The sequence below is a fragment of the Crinia signifera genome, chromosome 2, assembly GCF_055691185.1.
Source record: "Crinia signifera chromosome 2, ASM5569118v1, whole genome shotgun sequence".
Classification (NCBI taxonomy): domain Eukaryota; kingdom Metazoa; phylum Chordata; class Amphibia; order Anura; family Myobatrachidae; genus Crinia; species Crinia signifera.
In genome coordinates, this window is record NC_139218.1 from 243,494,432 (window position 1) to 243,515,394 (window position 20,963).

The 20,963-nt window shown below is 40.4% G+C and overlaps 1 protein-coding gene across 2 annotated transcripts in view; it reads left to right on the forward strand.

Moving 5' to 3' along the window:
- Positions 1-20,963, forward strand: part of ATP2A3 (ATPase sarcoplasmic/endoplasmic reticulum Ca2+ transporting 3) — a 128,757-nt gene that overhangs the window by 45,490 nt on the left and 62,304 nt on the right. For both annotated transcript variants that reach the window (XM_083174137.1, XM_083174138.1), the window contains exons 2-5: positions 3,894-3,911; positions 6,002-6,084; positions 15,233-15,337; positions 18,139-18,277. In XM_083174137.1, the coding sequence (XP_083030263.1) occupies positions 3,894-3,911; positions 6,002-6,084; positions 15,233-15,337; positions 18,139-18,277 (345 nt within the window). The remainder of the gene's footprint in view (positions 1-3,893; positions 3,912-6,001; positions 6,085-15,232; positions 15,338-18,138; positions 18,278-20,963) is intronic.

A 20,963-nucleotide genomic window follows, 5' to 3' on the forward strand; every position in this document is an offset into this window, starting at 1 on the left:
TCGTACGGGTACATAGTTGCCTCAAGGTATGTGTAAGGGCACCTGCAGTCCAGTGTGTTCCCCTGGAGCGCTCTAAGGCTCTGTCTGGTGTCATGCAGTTTTGTGAGCATCAGGCCCAGCGGGGGTCCTGCAGTGTTGTGAGGGTGTCCATGTTCTGGAGTCTTGAGAGAATTGTGTTGGTTCCCACACCCATTCAGAGCTTTTGTCCAGTCACTTGGAGCGTGTGGTGCAGCCCCTGGGCATTTTCCTGTCAGTGGTGGCCCTCAATACGTTCGCCTATTGTTTGTATAGGGAGGAGGTAAGGTAGGCCAAAATAATGCGGCAATGTATGACATCGTGGAGATGGCGTATATTAAAGCGTGTTACAGAGCTTAGGGAAGTGTACCTGTGGGGAATCTGAATGCAGGAATAACTTAATTTGTAATGCCATCAGTAAGCCTACAGTGGAACTTACACAGTAAGCGGGGCATGGCAACATAGAGTTGTTCCTTACAAAATGCTCATCATGCTTACCGATTTATATATGGATTAGGTCAATAGTCAATTAGGCCGTCTGCTGAAAAGTGCATAACAATTCGTCCAGTGGTTTGCAAGAATACCTTGTTCAGACAGACGTGACTGGGGGGGACATGCTCAACATGTACAAGTATATCAAGGGCCAATATAAGGAACTGTCACACACCCTATTTTCTACTAGAAAGGAATCTAGGACGCGAGGGCATGAGTATAGATTAGAAGAAAAAAGATTTCATTCAGCTAGTAGAAAGAATTTCTTTACGGTCAGAACAGTCAAACTCTGGAACTCTCTTCCCAGAGAGGTGGTAACGGCTGGCTCATTAAATGCGTTCAAGGCAAAGTTGGACAAACATTTACTGGAGAAAAACATCCATGGGTACAAATAAGAAATATAATTTGTCTGTAAAATACCAGAACCAACCAAATCAGCAATGGATATCTATACCAGGTTGAACTAGATGGACGCAAGTCTTTTTTCAGCCTTACCTACTATGTTATACTATGTAAGGATATTAAAATGAGGATAAAATGTTGCATATGATGATTTTAATTAATTTGTTTTTTCTTTCTATAGATCTTAATTTAAACCAAAATTATAATAACCACTTTTGCTAACTACATATTTTACTAAGCTTAAATTGCTTAGTCCAAAATTAACCCATTTTTAACTTGGTAAACTTTCTTATTTTATTTCTATGTGTAATTCCAGTGGTGTGGTATAGTTGTAATGCGGCAAAACTACAGACATCAGAGACCATAAACATGAACCAGTCACTGTAGATCAGATGGTGACATCAAACCATTTCTCCATTTACGTTATCTGAATATCCTTCCCCTGCTTGTCTAGAAAACATTTTTGGGTTTAGGGGGTTTTCGATGTGTGGCTCTAACTGTGCAGAGTTTGTATATTCTCCCCGTGCTTGCGTGGGTTTGCTCCGGGTACTCCGGTTTCCTCCCACAATCCAAAAATATACTGGTAGGCTAATTGGCTCCCAAAAAATTAACCCGAGAATGTCTGTGTGTGTACATGTAATAGGGAATATAGACTGTAAGCTCCAATGGGGCAGGGACTGATGTGAATGTTCAACTATACTCTGTAAAGCGTTGCGGAATATGTGTGCGCTATATAAGAAATTGTTAATTAATAAAATGTGTGCTGATATTTACAACATTTGGAAATCTCATCCCTTTTAGACAAAAAGAGTTTTGGGTCTTTCAATCTATCTGACTCTCAGAAATTTTTGGACGGTCGGATCCACAATGACCATGACATAGTATATGATGTCCAATATATTTATGCATCCTTAGAAAGTAATTCTGGCTAGCCTTACTAGTATGACATACTGCATAGGGGGTATTCAATGTGGGATTCTGGCTATCGAAAATTTCCGACAGTCGGAATCCTGGGCCGTCCAGCTCGCCTGCAACTCGATAGGCAGGTATCAATGTTCTGCCTGTCGAGTGGCGAAAACGACTGTGGATTGTCAAGAAACAGCTGTGAATTCAACCATTCTTGGCCGTTTCCGACAAAACAGATCTGACTGGTTTCAAAGTCTGATCTGTTTTGTCGAAATCCTCCTTCAATGCTGTTGGAAATGGCAGCATTGAATAGGTGACTGGCACTATTTCCCCTGTCGGACATTGAATACCCCCCATAATCTGTCTTATAAAGAACTTCTGACAACATTTGTGTTCACTGGAAAGAGCCAATTCATCTTATGTTTCAATAAATAGAGCATTGTTTAAATGAAAATTGAGTAACTAAAAGTGAACATTTGTACACTGTAAATTCTAAACAGACATTGCAATAGGGGATAGTAGTTAGTCAACTGTCAAATTGTTGACAAGATTATGTAGATGAGGCAATGCTGACACAGTTGTAATGTCATAAGAAGCCTTTTTTTTTACCATGTCAGCATTATTACTTTAAACATGGTCATTAAGTATCAATGTTTAAAGTTAGAGGCTTTAAAGTACATTCGGTACTTGTTTAGTTTCACGGCGGCAGCACGAGACGCTCTGGCAAGCTGCCAATATTTAAAGCTAGACTGCCTTAAGCTACGCTTGTAGCGTAGCGACTGTTTGAATTCTAGCAGCTTGCCAGCTGCCTAGCCGCCTTACATTATCAGGCTCCTTAAATAGTTTCAGGGCGGCATCGCATGCCGCCATACACGGACTTCTCCGTGGCAGCTCAGCGCTGCTACCCCTAACCTCCTGTCAAGTGAGCGCCTCTCACACAGCGCTGTGCCCGCATGATATCCTCTCTCCTGTGGAGAGGGGATCATGAGGGCGCCGGCGGAGAGGCGCTCCATCTTTGTGTTACGTAGGAGCGTCTCAGACGCTCCAGCAGCAGCAGCAGCTCCATGTGTGTGATACGTAGGAGCACCTCAGATGCTCAAGCAATGAGACTCTCCTGCATCTGATGCGCAATGATAGAGCCATTTGCCAGTGCTCCATGTTACATACTGGCAAATGCCTCCATTTCATACCCCCACCATCCACGCCATCCCAAGCGTGGCATCCTCAGCGGTGCGCGTCCTACCAATCTTTTCATACCCCCACAAGCGCTGTAAGAGGCGCTCACTTGACAGGAGGTTAGGAGTAGCAGCGCTGGCCTGCCACGGAGAAGTCAGCGTAAGGCGCCACGCGATGCCGCCCTGAAACTAACCAAGTAGCCTGATAAAGTAAGGTGGCTAGGCAGCTGGCAAGCTGCCAGAATTCAAACCGTCGCTACGCTGCTAGCGTAGCTTAAGGCAGTCTGGCAAGCTGCCAATATTCAAGCTAGAGCGTATCGTGCTGCCGCCGTGAAACTAAACATGTACTGTACATTCCAACTGAGTCTTATCTAGTCAAATCCAAATTATGACAGTTGACCGCATGACTGATGAATATTTTTTCTCCTGCAATGGCAGCATATGTATAGAGTTTGTAAAGCCGGGTACACACTGCTCGGACAAATCAGACCACCACATCACATTCATCGCTCAGTGTGTGTGCACGATATGTGTGCTACTGCAGTCACTTGCTACTACGTGGTTTGATGTGGTGCAATCTAGACCTAGTGTATTGCTAGTGACACCATGCATGTTAATGGAGGACGGAACTGTGATCATTCAGTCCTTCATTCACATCGCTCCAGTGTGCACGGGCTGACTGGGATGTTGGAACGAATCCCTGTTACTCCAAATTTAGGATTATCAGGTAAAGTTTACTGTAAGTTCTATATTTCTTGCACTTCCAGCACTGGTTATATCATTCAATAAAAAAATATATATATATATATATATTTTATATCATACCCCTAACTTACAGTTTATTTTTTTCTCCCCTCTGTTTCTTCTTTTTCATGTCGAATCAATGGATTGGGTGATTAACAGAACTACCAGCGGAAGAAGGTGAGTGCAGGAATGTATTATTCCCTAATATAGCATTTAGTTCATTTTATGTTGCAGTGCAGTTCAAACAATAAATTTTTTAATTTTACTTTTTTGACTGGCATGCAAAGCTTGTCTATATTATACTCCTTACATAACCACTAAACTCCAAATCTGAAATTTCAAGATATGAAACAAGAAGGTAATAAAAGTTCTTCAATATTAACTACACTATCTATTGCAAACTATCTATTGCAAATAAAGTATGTTTAAAAACAAAAAAAAAAAAAACATTCCTTTACCTATTACAAGCAGCTAAAGCTTCTCCTGCAACTTTTTGGACAAGGAGGCAAATGTGGAACCACAGGACTTACCGCAGGGATTTAGCACTCAGGTTAAGTGTCAGGAACTACTCAGTTATTTCCCACAGCTAATGCGTGTTAGCCATAGCTCTTTAGTTATGTACCCTTAGTACTCACCTACCATCTATACCTGCATGTCTTCTCACCTGTGTTTTATTTACTGTACCTATACCTGCCCATGATAGCATGCGGGCAACTCCCCTACATCTTCGCTGTATTGTATACCCTGTATTGTTCTAATGTGTGTTATATGTACTGCTCTGCAAATGACTTGTGGTGCCTTATTAAAAAAAAAGTACTACCCGGAGCTATGAAATCGCAGCGCTTCAACTAGCGCTGGAAGTAATAGTTAATACATATTTCTGCTTGCATCTCAGAAGGGTGCAGGCAGAAATCCAGCCTTAAGTGTGCCTCTCAGGCCTATTTACAGGCTTACCGTGGGCCATAGATGAATAGATCTGGGCACTTAGTGGGTTATTTAAAACAACTGTTTGAAAGCTCTCACAATACAGAGCTTTCACAATGGGTCTTGAAAATGAAACCTAGCATCATACTCAGGTGGTGCTGTGTTCTACTGGGCAAGTGACATAAAGATCTGCTTTTTATTGGTTAGTAACTACTGTACCTATTAGGCTTCCTCACCAAAGATGCCCATAAAGGTCAGAAGTGCTTCTGCAGAAATCTTTTTTCTTCATAGTCTGTATTGTAATTTTGACAATTTGTCAGTGAAAACAAAGAATAAAGGTTTTATCTGCCCCTCAAATCCATAATTTGCAGAATTTTTACATGGCAAACACATCTGAAAAATCCACAATATTAAATGTAAAACCAGGCTAGGGCATGGCAGTGGCTTATTGTAGTCATGTCTGTATAATAGTGAACATTTACAAAGAAAAAATAGATCTTCAGTCATGGGGAGTTCATCCCAGCCTTACTTCCCTCCTCCAAAATCGGGATGAATGTCTTGATCTTGCTAGAAATACCCCTCAAATAAGACTGTCCCAAATACCCCTCAAATAAGACTGTCCCACCCAAATTGGAAAAGGTAGGGAGGTACTTTTTGATATTTGTGGTGTGTGTGTGTGTGTGTATATATATATATATATATTCTGGAAAAGGTGCAGGAGAGTTCAGTTGTGCTCACCAAATTCTGGTACACTCCTCCCCCTTTTTTCAAGCGCCCTATTCTGCCAAAAGGGCCCTTATTGAAGGCCTGTCTACATTGGAATTTTACAAAGTCCTTTCCGAACTCTGTTTGATTCTTACAAAGAATTTTTAAAGATTGTTTTTACAACATACCGCATTCTACCGTGTACCCCTGAGGAAGTCTCTTCGGAGACGAAACGCGTCGGGTCGTTTCCTTGCGGTTCACAAGAATATGAATTTGTTAATGTCATACATTTGTATTTTTAATAAATGTGATTGAATTATTACTCTACCTATCTGCTTGAAACTTGAGCACACAATAAGGTGGTGGGAATTCCTACAGCGCCCTCTACATCTTTTTCTCGTGTCTTGTCCCTCATCTCCCACTAACAGGGGGGATTTTGTAGAGGTTGGCCGCTATCTAGTATTGGAAGCGCATTCAGGGTCAAACCCCCACGTATATATATATATATATATATATATATATATATATATATATATATATATATATATATATATATATATATATATATATATATATTATAATAACTTTTCTTATCCCTGAATGTAATATAAAAAAAAAAATGTTTTCCTGTTTTCCAGGTAAATCACTGTGGGAACTAGTGGTGGAACAGTTTGAAGATCTTTTAGTTCGGATCCTTCTTCTAGCTGCATTTGTTTCATTTGTAAGTATGGGGAAATTTATTTTTCTAACTTTGCGCTAGAATCCTGAATTTTCTTTTAGCTAATGATCACCCCCTACAGCAAGGGAATGCAACCTTTTTGCTGGCTGAACCAATATACCACAAGAATGCAGCCTATAAAGTTTCTAGTATTTAAGTATATATTAAGATATTCTGTAAAAATTGCTAGATTTGTATTGTTCTGGGAAGATATTGTTAAAAAAAAAAAAATCCACTATAAAGCCAAAAATGTAATTGAGGTGTAGATAGGACATTCCAGATATAGCCATTATCTATCTCCATGCTTATGAAACTTAAATATAAGAAATTGTATGAATAGATTAATACTGATCTAGTCACACATGCCTTGCACAAGGATGCACATTCTTAAGGCCCCCATACACTTGCCTGATTTGTCCTTAGGACAAGTCGGACCAGTTTGCCCAGAGCCCCCCGGCAGTTCCCTGGGAGGCTCACATGCGATCTGGCACTTGATGTGCCATTTTTACATGCAATAAATCGCATGTAAAAACCCCGCTGCCCGTCGCTACTATGCGCTGCCTGCCCCCTGCCACCACCACCAGCTGGCTGGACCCCACTGCCCACGCCCCACTGCATGGGAAGTAGGTTGCAGATCGGGTGGTCAGACGGCCAGCAGATCCGACCACTTGCTCGGGTCCGATGCGCAGGGGACCGCGCATCGGACCTGAGGGGACATCAAGCTGGGCCGATTTCACAGCCCGATTCGTCGCAATTAGCCAAAATCATCCCAAATCAGCTTGGTGTATGGGCACCTTTAGTAATGTCTTTGGAATAATTAGTGTGCTTGAATTTGATTTTGTGTGACTCAAAGTAGAATGCAGAAATAACAAATCTAAATAGAATGAAGTAATCCAGCAGCGTAACTTCATCCCAGTTGCCTGGAGGCAAGATAGAGGTCAGTGCACTCTTAGGTGCTGGGCGAGGGGGTAAAGGTAAGCTGTTTTACGTTATGACTTAATTAAGAAATTGAAACATTAAGATAACATGCCATTGTCCAGCCTTCTTTATCTCTAAGAGCTGTGGCCAGTAATGTGATATAGATAATATGCTAGTAAGCCTGCTCGCAAATGCTTCGAAAGCTAGTCTGCTACCTTGTGATTGCCACTGTGTTTGTGCATGTGTGAGCGACCGATATGTAGTTTCACTCACGGCCAACAGATGGCAGTGTTTCGGGGGCTTATATAGATATATTATTACAAGATTTGTTAACACTATACGCTGTGTTTTGTATTCTGTCCTTTATAAAGGCCTAAAGCCATGAGGTCATATGTACATTCAATAGTGGGGGGAAAAAATCTCAAAGGACAGGTTTTACAAGTCAGTAGGAGAAAGGTCATTTTAAGTAGACTTGTAACATAAAACTGTTCCAATGTAATGGCACTTGTTTAGAGCTTTGCAGATAGATATATAATGTATGGGGTTATTCACTACGATGGGTGTTCTATTGAAGATAAGATGTTGCCCATACAGTAGCATAGATTCTACTTCTTATTTATTTATTTAGTACCATCTAGAAGATAATAGAATCTGGTTGCCCATAGCAATATCCAATCTTCAATAGAACTCCCATCTTTTTAATTAAACTCCATAGAGAGCGCTACAATATACATGTATAGTATAGAGTGAGGTAGATAAACTTTCTTTCTGGTGAAGACGGCACACAAAGAATATAAGCAGCTTTGGTGTCCTCTGTCTTGTAAATGCATCCAGAGAAAGAAGCAACGGCATCCAAAAGTTGATTGTCATTGGGCCGTATTCAACGGTGGGGATCGCCAAAAACAAGCGACCCTCTCCGTTTAACCCCCGCACCAGCCACTCACCTATTCCACATTCCGGGGGAATCCTCACTGTCAGATGACAGCGAGGATTCCCACCAATGGGGGGTATATTCAATGTTTTTTTGCGAGCTGTGATAGTGAGCAATGCTGACTGCACAGACCCTCTGCACACGCAGTTTCCACATTGCTAGGTTTTTGCAGCAATGGGGAAACGGCGTCTGCGGCCGCTAAACACAGAGGCTTGTGGCTAAATGCAGAGGGCTCACTGCATTAGCTGCGAGCCTCACTACTTGGGGGAATCCTCACTGTCATCTGACAGCGAGGATTTCCCCGGAATGTAGAATAGGGTGAGCAGCTGGCCCGGGGGTTAAACGGCGAGAGTCACTTGTTTTCGGTGATCCTCGTCGGCCACATTGAATGCTGCCCAAAGTGTTAAAGAAACATGTACAGCAATATTGATGTTTCTTAGCTACTGTACCTAAATGTTTTTATTGAAGACCTAAATGTCCTACATACGAAAAGAGTAAAGAGACCATTGTTACCTTTAATAGGTGTAGCAGTCCCCCTTGCAGGCTGCAGGCTAGGTCAGCGCAGCGTGACACACCAGATGGATCTTCCGGGTGTGCTGTTCATCACATCAGCTGGGGACAGGTTACCAAGGCAACCTGGGTGGCATCTGACGTCAGCCTCCCAATGGCCCACAGACTGAAAGGGGTAGAAATGATGTTGGCAATGCAGACAAATGTACCAACATAACATATATTATACACACAAATACATACACAAAACACTTATGTATTACTGTGTATTTATCTTTCTTAAAGAACTCTCACTGGGCTAGATGCGCTTCAAAAGTGATCAAATGGAGATTGATAAACAGCCAGCCATTCATCTTCTACTGTACCTGCCATGTCACAGACTGTTTTTTTTAAAAAAATGTAAGGCAGGAGCTGATTGGTTGGTTGTTTATCACTCCATTTTATTACTTTTAAAGCTTAGTGAATCTGGCCCACTCTCACTAAATATATTGTAAGTGCTATCACTCAGTTATCAGTTGATGAGGTATATAGAATACAGTCCCGTACACTTCTCTTTCTCACTTATGCCCCTTTCCCACTGCAGCCTTAAAACGGTATATTGCAGATTTTTGAGGGCAAAATACCGTTTAAGGCTGCAGTGGGAAAGCACCAGAGTTGAAATACCGTTTAAAGTTAAACGGTATTTCAACCCGTTTTCAAAGCAGAGTCCTACACGGTTAAATAACGTTTAAGAGGCAGTGGGAATGCCTCTTAAACGTTATTTAGCCTCCAGGCAGTCCCAGTGCCTGATGAAACCTAATAGTTTGCACTTTGTGCATGTGTAATGTTTGCACGTGCATACTAATGAGCCGCTAATTACATATGCGCATATGTAATGAGCGGCTCATTAGTATGCACGTGCACTCATTACATATGCGAAAAGTGAGAACTACTAGGTCTCATCAGGCACTGGGACTGCCTGTACCCTGCATGGACCCTGCAATGACCCCTGCTGCCTCCCCACTGCCCACAGGTAAGTACAAGGGGAGGGGAGGTGGGGGCACAGTTCAGGTACGGGGGTTAGGCACTATTTACACTGGGGGGGGGGGGGGGGGGATTAGGCACTCTTTACACTGGGGGAAGGGGGGGGTTAGGCACTCTACATTATACACGGTTCACTGCAATGGGAATGGTACTTAAATGGTATTTAAAACGGTAATCTGCTGCAGTGGGAATGCTAATACCGTTTTAAATACCATTTAAGATTACCAGTACTTTAAACTGGTCTGCAGTGGGAAAGCAGCATTATAGTCACTGTTTAATAATGTCTGCAACCACCAGAGCACCTCGTTCAGGTCACTGAAGAACACTGTCTCTGTTGATGATCAGCTATTCACTTGGCTCAGCAGTAATAACACTGAGCATAGCAGCAGGGAGGATACAGAGTGGGGAAGCTGGGACATGGAATGGACAATAGAGGAGGTGCCTCTTCAGGGGTGGAGCATGGCAGCAGCTGTCTTCATTGTCTCCAGCAGTTCTGCCCCTGAACTAACACTTCATAGTATTGGGGACTTGTAACTATCAATGAAAAAAAAAAAAAAACCCATAGCATTCCTTTTGATATGTACCATCATTTATACTTGTTATAGAAAAATGTGTTTGCTGGCATTATAGTCCTAAAGATAAGTTCAAATGAGATGTTAGAATCACAAATTGTGAGGGCTTATCAATTTTATAGGCAGTGCCGTATATGAATCTCTGGATATATATTAAGACTGGGGTAGCCAACCCTAGTCCTCGAGAGCTACCAACAGTGCATGTTTTGCAGGTCTCCTCACAGAACCACAAGTGAGCTAATTGGCTCCATCTGTGTATCTTTTAAAATGTGTCAGTGATTAATGATTGCAGCTGTGCAGCAGCTAGGTTGTCTGGAAAATGTGAACTGTTGGTAGCTCTCGAGGGCTAGGGTTGGCTACCACTGGAATAAGAGGACTTCTCTTCCATTAATGTATGCTGCATCTTGCAAACGAAGTGTAAGGAATTGTATTATAATAACAATAGTTCTATATTACTGAATGAATCCTAAACACAGATATGGATAGCATGTAGCTGTATTAATGCTTCAAGCTATAAAGTGTCTCCTAAAAGGCAATATGTAGGTGGTGTAGTAATTAATAAAAACATTCCTTTATACAGTATGTTACTTTGAAAGTTTCTGCAGGGTAACTTTCTAGATGTTTGGTGTGTAGGAGTGAGATTTTTTGCTGCTGTTAATGACATGTGAGTCAGATGCGTAGATTGAATCCACGAGGATGAGTAAGGTTATGGCACTTTTAAGCTGAAACCTTACAGATAGGATTTTGTTATATACTCAAAGTTTAGTGTTGGGTGTTTGTATTAAAAAGTTATAATTCAGTTGAATTGTCCATCTGAATCTGTGTGCTATATACACCTCACTTTACAGCAGTTTGATCTTGCACAAAAGTCTTCGCTACACTATAGGTTATCAAGTGCTTTTGTGCGGAATCATTGGGCGAGGGGTGCGAGTCAGGGGGTTGTTGCTGACATGTAAACCTCTTGGCACAGCAATTAGCATCCAAGTGAGTTATAACATGTGTTGATTGCACCATTAATCTTTGTACACACCCATCTACCATTCAAATACAAGGATGGAGTGGTGCTCTACTGCTGCACAATCTGGTGTGTTGATCACTGTTTGGGGAATGTGTATCTAGTGTAAAATACATTTAAAGGGTTAAGGCTAGTCTGTCTGAGGGGTGGATTAATGTTTGGCTGCAGATCTGCTTAATTACAGTACAGGAGCAAATAGCTCTATCAGTACAGTATCTGCCTCCAGTGAGACGGGTAACGCGTTCTATTCCTGGGTATGACTACTAAGAAATGTATCTGCTTAAAAATTAATGAACATGGGAATAAATGTTATGCAATGTAGACTTTATAGATTTTTTCTGGATTGTTCATTTATTTATATTATTCTAAAAAGGTGGCGTGTGTGTGTTTTGGCGGTCTCGCATATCTTTATCTCTCCTTCGGCACAACTGGGACTAACTTACACCACTGCTGCCTTTTGAATCAAGGTGCCAATCTTGTGCTTCTTCCGCCGTGGTACTGTAGCCACATATTCTTTTGTAATTTAGGTGTCCAACTGATTGATACATCCTCATGTTTGATATTTGCCCTTGGCTAAGTCTGTGTTTCCTGGTACACTCTCAGTGAGTGGGAAACAACCTTTTGCTTTCTGCAGTCGCTGCCATAAGCTTCTAGGTAAAAGTTGGCTTCTCTGCTAGATTGGCACTACTTAGCAGGCATTATCAGCTAGCTGGTCAGCACTTTTATTGTACCATCAATCACCATTTGGTACCCCCTTGTGCCATTATGGTCTTTTACCTTGCAATGTGCTTTCCCACATAAATCATATCACAAGGTACAAAAAGTATGGGCAGCACGTACTTTGTGGACTAGATCGCACCGCATCTAGTTCAAAACACATGCTGCTTTAGCATATCGCATGCGCTCTGAACTAGAGGCAGTCTAGTCCAAAACGCACAGTGCTTATGGGCAGCATAAAGTCTGGGCAGGTTACTTACTGCTGCAGCTTTAGTTTGAAAAATATATTTAACAGCTTTGCATTCATTTTGGGAGAATTCATTATGGGATTCCTAATGTTGGAGCATCCCAACAGTCAGAATCCCGGGCGGTTTTCATCCAGTCTGACTATATCAACAGTCGGAATTCAATATTCTGGCAAGTGTCAGAAAGTCAGTGGAACGGTGAAAACTGCAGCGGATTGTCGAAGAACAACTGTGAATATGACAATCTGCTGCTGCTGCCGTTACCAACTAAACAGATCCAACTTTAAAAGAAGTCTGATCTGACAGCCTTCAATGCTGTTGTTAATGGCAGCATTGAATAGAAGAGTGCCGATATATCCCAATATTTTATTGTTATTCAGATAAAGCAGTAGTGGCTCTTACAGAAGGGTTCCCAAACGTACAAATGATGTCTCGAACAGTTTTTCCTGGTACTGGTGTTTCCGCAGAGGGGTTCTGGCTGTAGTTGGATCAAGTATTAATTCCACTCCAGGATCCTCTATCATTGTATAAAACAATGCAGTAAACCTGTTGCCAAACATGAGGCTTTTCTTTATTTTCCATTGTCAGGGTTTAATGTTCCGTAATCTGCTTTCCATGATTGTAGTACTGCTAGATCCATATATAGATGACTGATGTGTAGTGCTGCTCCAGTATGATAAATTAATAAAAGGGCTGTGTGTGTGTGTGTGTGTCTTAACTACATCTTAACTGTGCAAAATACATTTACACATCCCGTGAATTGATTTGAAGGCTAGTGGAATTACCTGATAAGGGCATGCAGTGACATGAATGCCACATGTGTTCCAACATTTACCATCTGCCTCACTGATCATGGTCTTGTGTGCACATATGGGTGTAGGTAATGTATCCTCCCAAAAGATCAATATAGGAGTAGGGAAGTAACAGTCCTACTTTTGGCAGTGAAGTGGAGACTTAAGGAGAGATAACAGGAACTACAAATGACAATCAATACCACTTACAGCTTTAGTCTGTTTGATAACTTGCACAGAAATACACAAAACATTTACTGTATAGGGCGGTACTCCTTTTATATTAAGATGCCTATGTACGGTATAGGGATGCAAATATTGGAATAATTAATAAATCCTTTTAAGTGCTTTTAAAGTGAAGGCAAACAACAATCATGCAATATACCATAAACTGTTGTAGAAAAGGTGTAATGTAAACTATATCATCATGGAAGGTGTATAAAAAGTTTATTGGGCCATGCGATGCCCCCTCTAGTGTGGGGTAACATGAAGATGCGTGCTTGGAAATAACGTGTACGTTCCCTCATGTGATTTTGTTTATCAACAAGTGCATATTTGCACTTGTCAGTTATTAGGTGCCGTAGAAACCGTATTTATGCAAGCTTCCATCTCTGGATCAGCCCGCAGTGTGTTCATGTGGACATTATGGATAAGAACAGATGAAGATCAAACGAACATGTACTTTTTCCACTGCAGTCTGTTTGATCATAAATGATGCATACACACTATACGATACGCTTCACAAGTGTTATCGTGAACTACTTCTGCAGAACTCCCAGCCAGTGTAACCCCTTTTATAAACTACTGCAAATAAATGTTTTTATTTTTTTACATAGAATCGCTTTGTCGTTCCTGTACATTTACCGTAAAAGCATTGCACATTCTCATGATAAATGTGTAGTAGAGGTTGAGTCTTTCATATCCGAAATCCTTGGGACCAGAAGTACTTTTGAACAATTGCCTACCATAGTGCGATAATGTACTTTGGGTATTATTTATTTATTAACAGTTTCTTATATAGCGCATACATAGTCTGCAGCGTTTTACAGAGTATAGCTGAACATTCACATCAGTCCCTGCCCCAGTGGAGCTTACAATCTATATTCCCTACCTCATGTACACGCACACACAGACATTCTAGGGTTAATTTTGTTGGAAGCCAATTTACCTACCTGTGTATTTTAGGATTGTGGGAGGAAAGTGGAGGAAACCCATGCAAGCACGGAGGGAATATACAAACTCTGCACAGTTAGGGTTGTGGTGGGAATTGAACCCATGACCTCAGTGCTGTGAGGCGGTAATGCTAACCATTACACCGTCCGTATTATAATCATTATATGTTTGGGGGCTACAGTCTATATATGCAGCAACCAGCATGAAACCAACATAAATTATGCAAGCTTGGTATGCGTACAAAATGAAATCTTATAGCGTAACATAGCGTATGCAGGTACAGCTGCTTTCTGGCACAGGATATATAGGTATTTTTTTGTATATATTCCTATCATATTTCCCAACAATCTATAGGAAAAGATGATTAGCATTGGTCCCTGTAACATTGGAGCTTACATTGAGTTTATTTTTGCCAACAGCCAATTAACAAACCTGCACATTTTTGAACTGAGAGGAAACCAGAGCATCTAGTGTAGGGGCTGTCTTCAACATCATATGGACTATTTGGCTGTTGCCATGACAGGTCAGGGTTTAGTGGGGGTCATAACAGCAATGTTTTGGAACCAAAAAAATGTCAATGTTATCCACAACCTGAGTAACCGTATATAAAACATTTTTTCTCAAATTAAGAATGAATTAAGTGTTTTAATCCTGGGATTGCAGAGGGAGACTTATTGGAAAATCATGTTTTCCTTGGACAGCAGCGGCATATTTTGTTACTGTATTTTCAACCTGTGTAGCAGTTACGGTACCTTATCAATGTTGCTATGTCCTAAACATGTTTTATGAGACCATATACTGCCCTCGCCCTTTTCTTTGCTTACTTGGCTTATGGCCGCCGCTGTGGCCTAAAAAGCAAAGGTACTGTGACACTGCAGTCTGGGGTTGGGCGGATGTCTGACAGTAGAGCGGTAGCAGTGATACGGGTGGGAGCTGGTGGGTATGCTAGATAGGAGTTGCCAGGATCATGGATAAGATGGGGTAACAGAGCAGAGAGGTGAAGGGGCTGAGTGCAGCATAGATGAGACTGTCTGTCTTGAGTAATAAGCATTGTGTCTTCTCTGTGGCCTACCAAGAAAAAATGGGAGAACACACAACCTACAAACATGGAGCATACTGCGTATCAATCACTTGACCTCTACAGAACTGTCTTTGGTATCTTCAAACAAAGATATGCATATTGCTTACACAGTTTGCAACTTTGTCATTCCATTGGTATATATAGTGCTAATACGAAGTTGTGTAATATCTTTCAGATACTGGCCTGGTTTGAAGAAGGAGAGGAAACGACAACTGCCTTTGTGGAGCCTATAGTTATTATTATGATACTTATTGTCAATGCATTTGTTGGGGTATGGCAGGTATGTCCTTTTAATAACTTGTTATAAATTAGTTTAGTCCAATAACTCCATTCAGTGACAGATGTGCAAAACATCCGCTAAAAATGCCAGGGCCGTAGTCCAGGAAAATGAAGCACTTATTGCCAGCAAATATTCTGAAGTCCATTAATTGAAGTTTAGTTGAATACTGTATCACGCCCAAATGTGTGTGAGCGAGGTTGGCATTTTTAGCTGTTTTTTGTACATATCTTACAGCAACATTGGCACTGAAAGGATTAACAGGTTTGTTTATTTTTAGGCCCCCTCCCTCTCAATCATGCCATCCTAATGTACAGTAGCAATCACAGAGACTGCTCATTTTGGAAAATAGGAAATAATGGGTTGGGATCGTTTGGTCGAATGTCATTACATCGAATCCATTAGGTCGAATTGCTAAAAGGTCGACATGATTCTAGGTCGACATGGGAAAAGGTCGAAATGATTCTAGGTCGAAAGGTCATTAGTTTGACAGGTCATAAGGTCGACAAGGTCATTAGTTCGACATTGTCTAGGTCGACATTCACAAAGTCGACATGGGGTTTTTCACTGTTTTTTTACCTGAATGTCAACACAGTCGACATGGACACAGTTTAAAGTGCACTGCATCCCCTCGCATCGCTCGCTGCGCTCGCTATGCGTCGGGCACGGTGCCTCGCTACGCTCGGCACACTATTTTATTCTCCCACCACGCCCTAGTGGATGGTAGGGCATGAAATACCACCTGTCAGCACATGTCGGCTCAAAAAACAGTGAAAAACCCCATGTCGAGTTTGTGAATGTCGACCTAGACAATGTCGAACTAATGACCTTGTCGACCTAATGACCTGTCGAACTAATGACCTTTCGACCTAGAATCATTTCGACCTTTTCCCATGTCGACCTAGAATCATGTCGACCTTTTAGCAATTCGACCTAATGGATTCAATGTAATGACATTCGATCATAATGCATTCGACCAAATGACCGCATCCCGAAATAATGGGGCAGATGTATTAAGCCTGGAGAAGACATAAAATGGAGATAAAGTGAAAGGAGACAAAGCACCAGCCAATCGACTCCCAACTGTCATTTTCAAACACGGTGCTTTAGCTCCTTTCAATGTATCTCTACTTTTTCTCCAGAGTATCTCTTCTCCAGGCTTAAAACATCTACCCCAATTTTTCAACTGGTCACAAGTCTTCCTGAAATATCTGCTTTTCCAATTGGCTGGTATGCTTGTTAGCAGTAGCTCAGTAGTAATAAAGATTATAGTTTAGTGATTTTTTGAGAATGTCATAGTTCCTATCTGATAAGTGATGAGTTATGGAAACCACCATCTCTTTGGCTATGCTAATTCAAGAAATAAATGACATCCTTTGCAAACTGTGTGGTTTGATCAGTTTTTTTTTTTTGTTCTTCTATAGTGCAAAGAGATATTTTTGTTACTGTCATCCACATGTGTTGGAGACATTCTGGGTGGTTTGCTGAATTTAGCCAGGGGGGATCTCTGATGAAATACATTGGAAAGTTCTTGCTGGCACACCGCAGTCATGCAGGATGCTGACAGCTGGAAAGGCGAATGGCTTTCTCAGCTAGATGCCAAAATGGGCAAAAGCACTGAATTGCTCTACAATTCACTTTTTGAAAGCACTTGTAACAGTGTGGAAAACATAAGAGATTAGCACTGCAGGGAGAACACTTGCAATAACATCTATAATTGAAAGTTGTCATCTCATGTTAATGTCTTTATTCCTAGCTGGTGTCTGTAAAACGTATTTCCCAAATTCAAAAATCCCACTTGTTCTGCCAGGAAAAGAGTGACATTTCTAGACCTTATTAAAGGGCTCCTGTGGCACAAAAAATAAAGCTGTTTTATACGTTTTATCTCCTAAATTGGTAGCTGGCAAAAATAGTGTGATTTGTGATCTAGCTCCTTATATAAACTCTTTTATTTACATATTTATCTTATGATTTTTTTAAGACAAAATTATCTTTTCAAATTATATTTTCCTCCTATAGGACTCGCGGTTCTTGCCACATACAAATTCCCATTGCATTTTATCAGAACGTCCATTAACCTCACATAGAGCGTAGATCACTAGTGGAATAGCCTCCTATTAGAGGTGGTAGAGGCTAAGACAGCAGAGCAGTTAAAAAATGCATGGGATAGACATATCCTTGCAAATAAATAACGATCAAATAGCGTTTGAGGTAATAATATGGTCAAAAAAAGGGGCAGAGTAGATGGCCCAAATGGTTCTTATCTGCCATCAAATTCTATGTGTTGGTTCTAAATGCAATTGTATGCATTATATTACTTTTCCCAGGCCAACCATCCTGATAGTCCATATGTAGCTTTAACTTTTTCACAGCTCAAAAAGTATGTGCTGCACATAATTTTTGTACAAGATCTCATGTCATCTCATCTCATTGCAAAACCTATGCAATGCGATGAGATGAGAAATTGTATACAATAATTGTACAGTGTATGGGCACATTCAGTGTGATTAAACACAAAACAATAGTGAAGACTATTTCCACTTCAAACATTAATTGTTGTTTGACTTTTTTTTTTACTAGTTGTTGTGGCCCAGGGACAAAAATAATGTGCAGTTTTTTTTTTTAAAGTGGGGGAAAAAGTTTCCTTAAAGGACAATACACAAATAGAAGCATTATGTTTTGACTTGACAATAACAAATTTGAGCATTTCCCTTACCTGTTTCTACCAGACATTGATTAGTAACATTAGTATTGATATTAATTTTAACAAAGTAACCGCAGTCTCTTTCACGCCCTTATTGCAGGAGAGAAATGCTGAGAGCGCCATTGAAGCTCTTAAGGAGTACGAGCCAGAGATGGGAAAAGTAATCCGTGCGGACAGAAATGGTGTACAGCGGATTAGAGCCAGAGACATTGTTCCTGGAGACATTGTGGAAGTGGCAGGTACTGTGTCTATTAATATTAAGCTAGTAGTGTTAGAATTAGGAGTAGCGCTGTTTTCTGAGTGGGCAATATTGATTCATAGGAATGAATCAGGGTACTAAATTAAATAAAAATGTTTTCAGAAATGTATTTTTGAAAAATATCAAAAGCCTAAGGTTCATCTGAGGCAGATAACTTCTAAACTATCTTAGATGTAAACAATGTAACCATACTTGCCTTTCTGCACGTGTGTGTATGTGTGTGTGTGTGTGTGTGTGTATGTGTGTGGGTAGGTGATGCTTTTCCTTTCATTGTGGTCTGTGGAACACTGTGCAATGATAACTTGATTTGCATCTCGTGTACACTTTACAAAGGGCTGGTTTTCACATATATTTGGTATGCAGGTGTGAGGAGCGCTGCATGAAGGAGGGTTCTCTGGCTTAGCTGCACCAGCAACATACATAAAACCACCTGCCTGTATAGTCACAGTGCATGCGTAAGGACCGCCGTGTCATGTCCAGTACTGCACTACATAACTGCAGAAACTAAAAACAGTACAATGCATGCAAAATAAAGTACTGCTCCCAGAAGTCCTTGCTGCCAGGGGTGCCACAGCACACCGTTTGGGAACCATTGACCTATGCATGTTGTGATTCAGTTGTACAGTTTGCAGATCGTAAACCAAAAGTCCTTCCGTCCCTGATTTTAAGTTTCTCAATTGTGTTCATTAAACTTAGAGCAAAACTGAACTTTTTATAGCACCATAAAATGAATAACGAGCACCATAAAACCAGAGCTAAAAAAGAAATGATAAGCATTCCATTACAAATCATACCTACAATTTTTAGCAGGAAATAGCTAAATAAAATCTTTTTTTTTTTTTTTTTTACATTTTATTTTAATGCAGGAGGTAAATAGAACCACTATAAAATTAGCCATATTTAACTTAAAGCTAACCAGACAGGGAGATGTTTTGTGTCCTTTATAAACAGCAGTTATGCATATTAATGATTATGTATAAAACAATGTAGATAGTTTGAGCAACATATTAGGAGCACATTTATTATCTCCATTCACACAGAAGTGCCAAGGTTCCTGTCTCCAGATGCAGTAGTTCTCCCTTTACTATACAGCATTGTGAATAAAGCTGCTGCTGCTGCTGAGCTTGGTCCTCTCACCTCTGGAAAATTGTAGACTACTTTCTCACTGTAGTTTTCCTTCAGCAAAAACCATGGCACTTTCCATATATAATTTTGCCAGTAGTACTCCTTAGAGTAATCTGACCACACAAATAGAAAATACAGAAAGAGAGCTTTGTTGGAAATGAAAATAAACTGTATTATTTAAAATAAAATAAAACCTTTTCATTTTGGAAATGAACCAAAATCAATGTGTGTATGTATGTATGTATGTGTATATATATATATGTGTATATATATATATATATATATATATATATATATATATATATATATATATATATATATATATATATAGTCCAGTACGGAGCAGCACTTCCTCAACAGATTCAAATACCTGCGGTGCCTTCCAATAATCCCAAACAGGGACCACACACATCACCCAGACGGCGGCACTCGACAAAGAAGACTCAGGATAACTGCAGATTTGCCAACGTTTCGAACCTCTTTAATGGGTTCTTCCTCAGGACATCAAAAACATTATGACAATAACATACATTTATACATACCATCAGGTGCTCCCCATATATATATAATTGTGTTAAAATAGGGTTTTAAAAATAGGGTTTTAATAAAAGGAAGTATAAAACACATCCAGGTGAGGCAAACAATGTATCCGTACCAAATGCATGTCGACTTAATAGTGTTGACCCAATGATTGTAGATCTAGTGACCATGTTCCCTATTATGAGGCCATGCCCTTAATTTTTTACATGCAGTTGCGGTGCGCACTGTCCCTATTGAGTGCGTCCCAATGCGATCTAAATTAACCATGTATGGGCACCCTTAGTTTGTCTGGCTCCTACACTTTCATCCTGGATCCTAGGTTTAAAAATGTATTTAAGTGTGAAGCTTTCCCATTTGCATGACTTGTATAGATCCTTAATAGGCATATATGCATGCCTATTACGGATCGAAACAAGTCACTCCCTGGTTACTAAAGAAGTGTTTGGACTTCTTTTCCAATAAACCCATTTTTCTCCTTACCATATATTTCGATATTTCTTTCACCCCCTGTCTCCCCTCCAATGTTACTTAATATTTTGGGGATAGGGGATTAAATCCTGTGCCATTTGCGGAGACTTTTTGGCTAACTGATTTGCGGGTAAAATTACTCTTCAGGCAATCTTTAAATTCAGTATTTCCAAACCCCTAGACCAATTTTCACAACAAAATTATCTTTTTTTGTTGTTGTCACAATTCAGCCCTCAACCCCCCAGGCACCCACCTAAAAAAAGGAAAGCTAAATACATTGGGACCTCTGGCCATGAATAACTGGGCATTAAGCAGCATTTAAAGTAGACAAAACGGCCAATACTGGCATGACCATTTTGAGGTGAATTTATCTAAAATGATCAAAAATGGGCTATATTATGTGGGACCGGTATATGGGGGTGTTGCTGTTGTTGTTGTTGTTGTTGTTGTTGTTGTTATTATTATTATTATTGTTGTTACTATATACAATGTTGTTTTTATAGTTGACAACAGTTTGCAATCTTGTCTTAAAA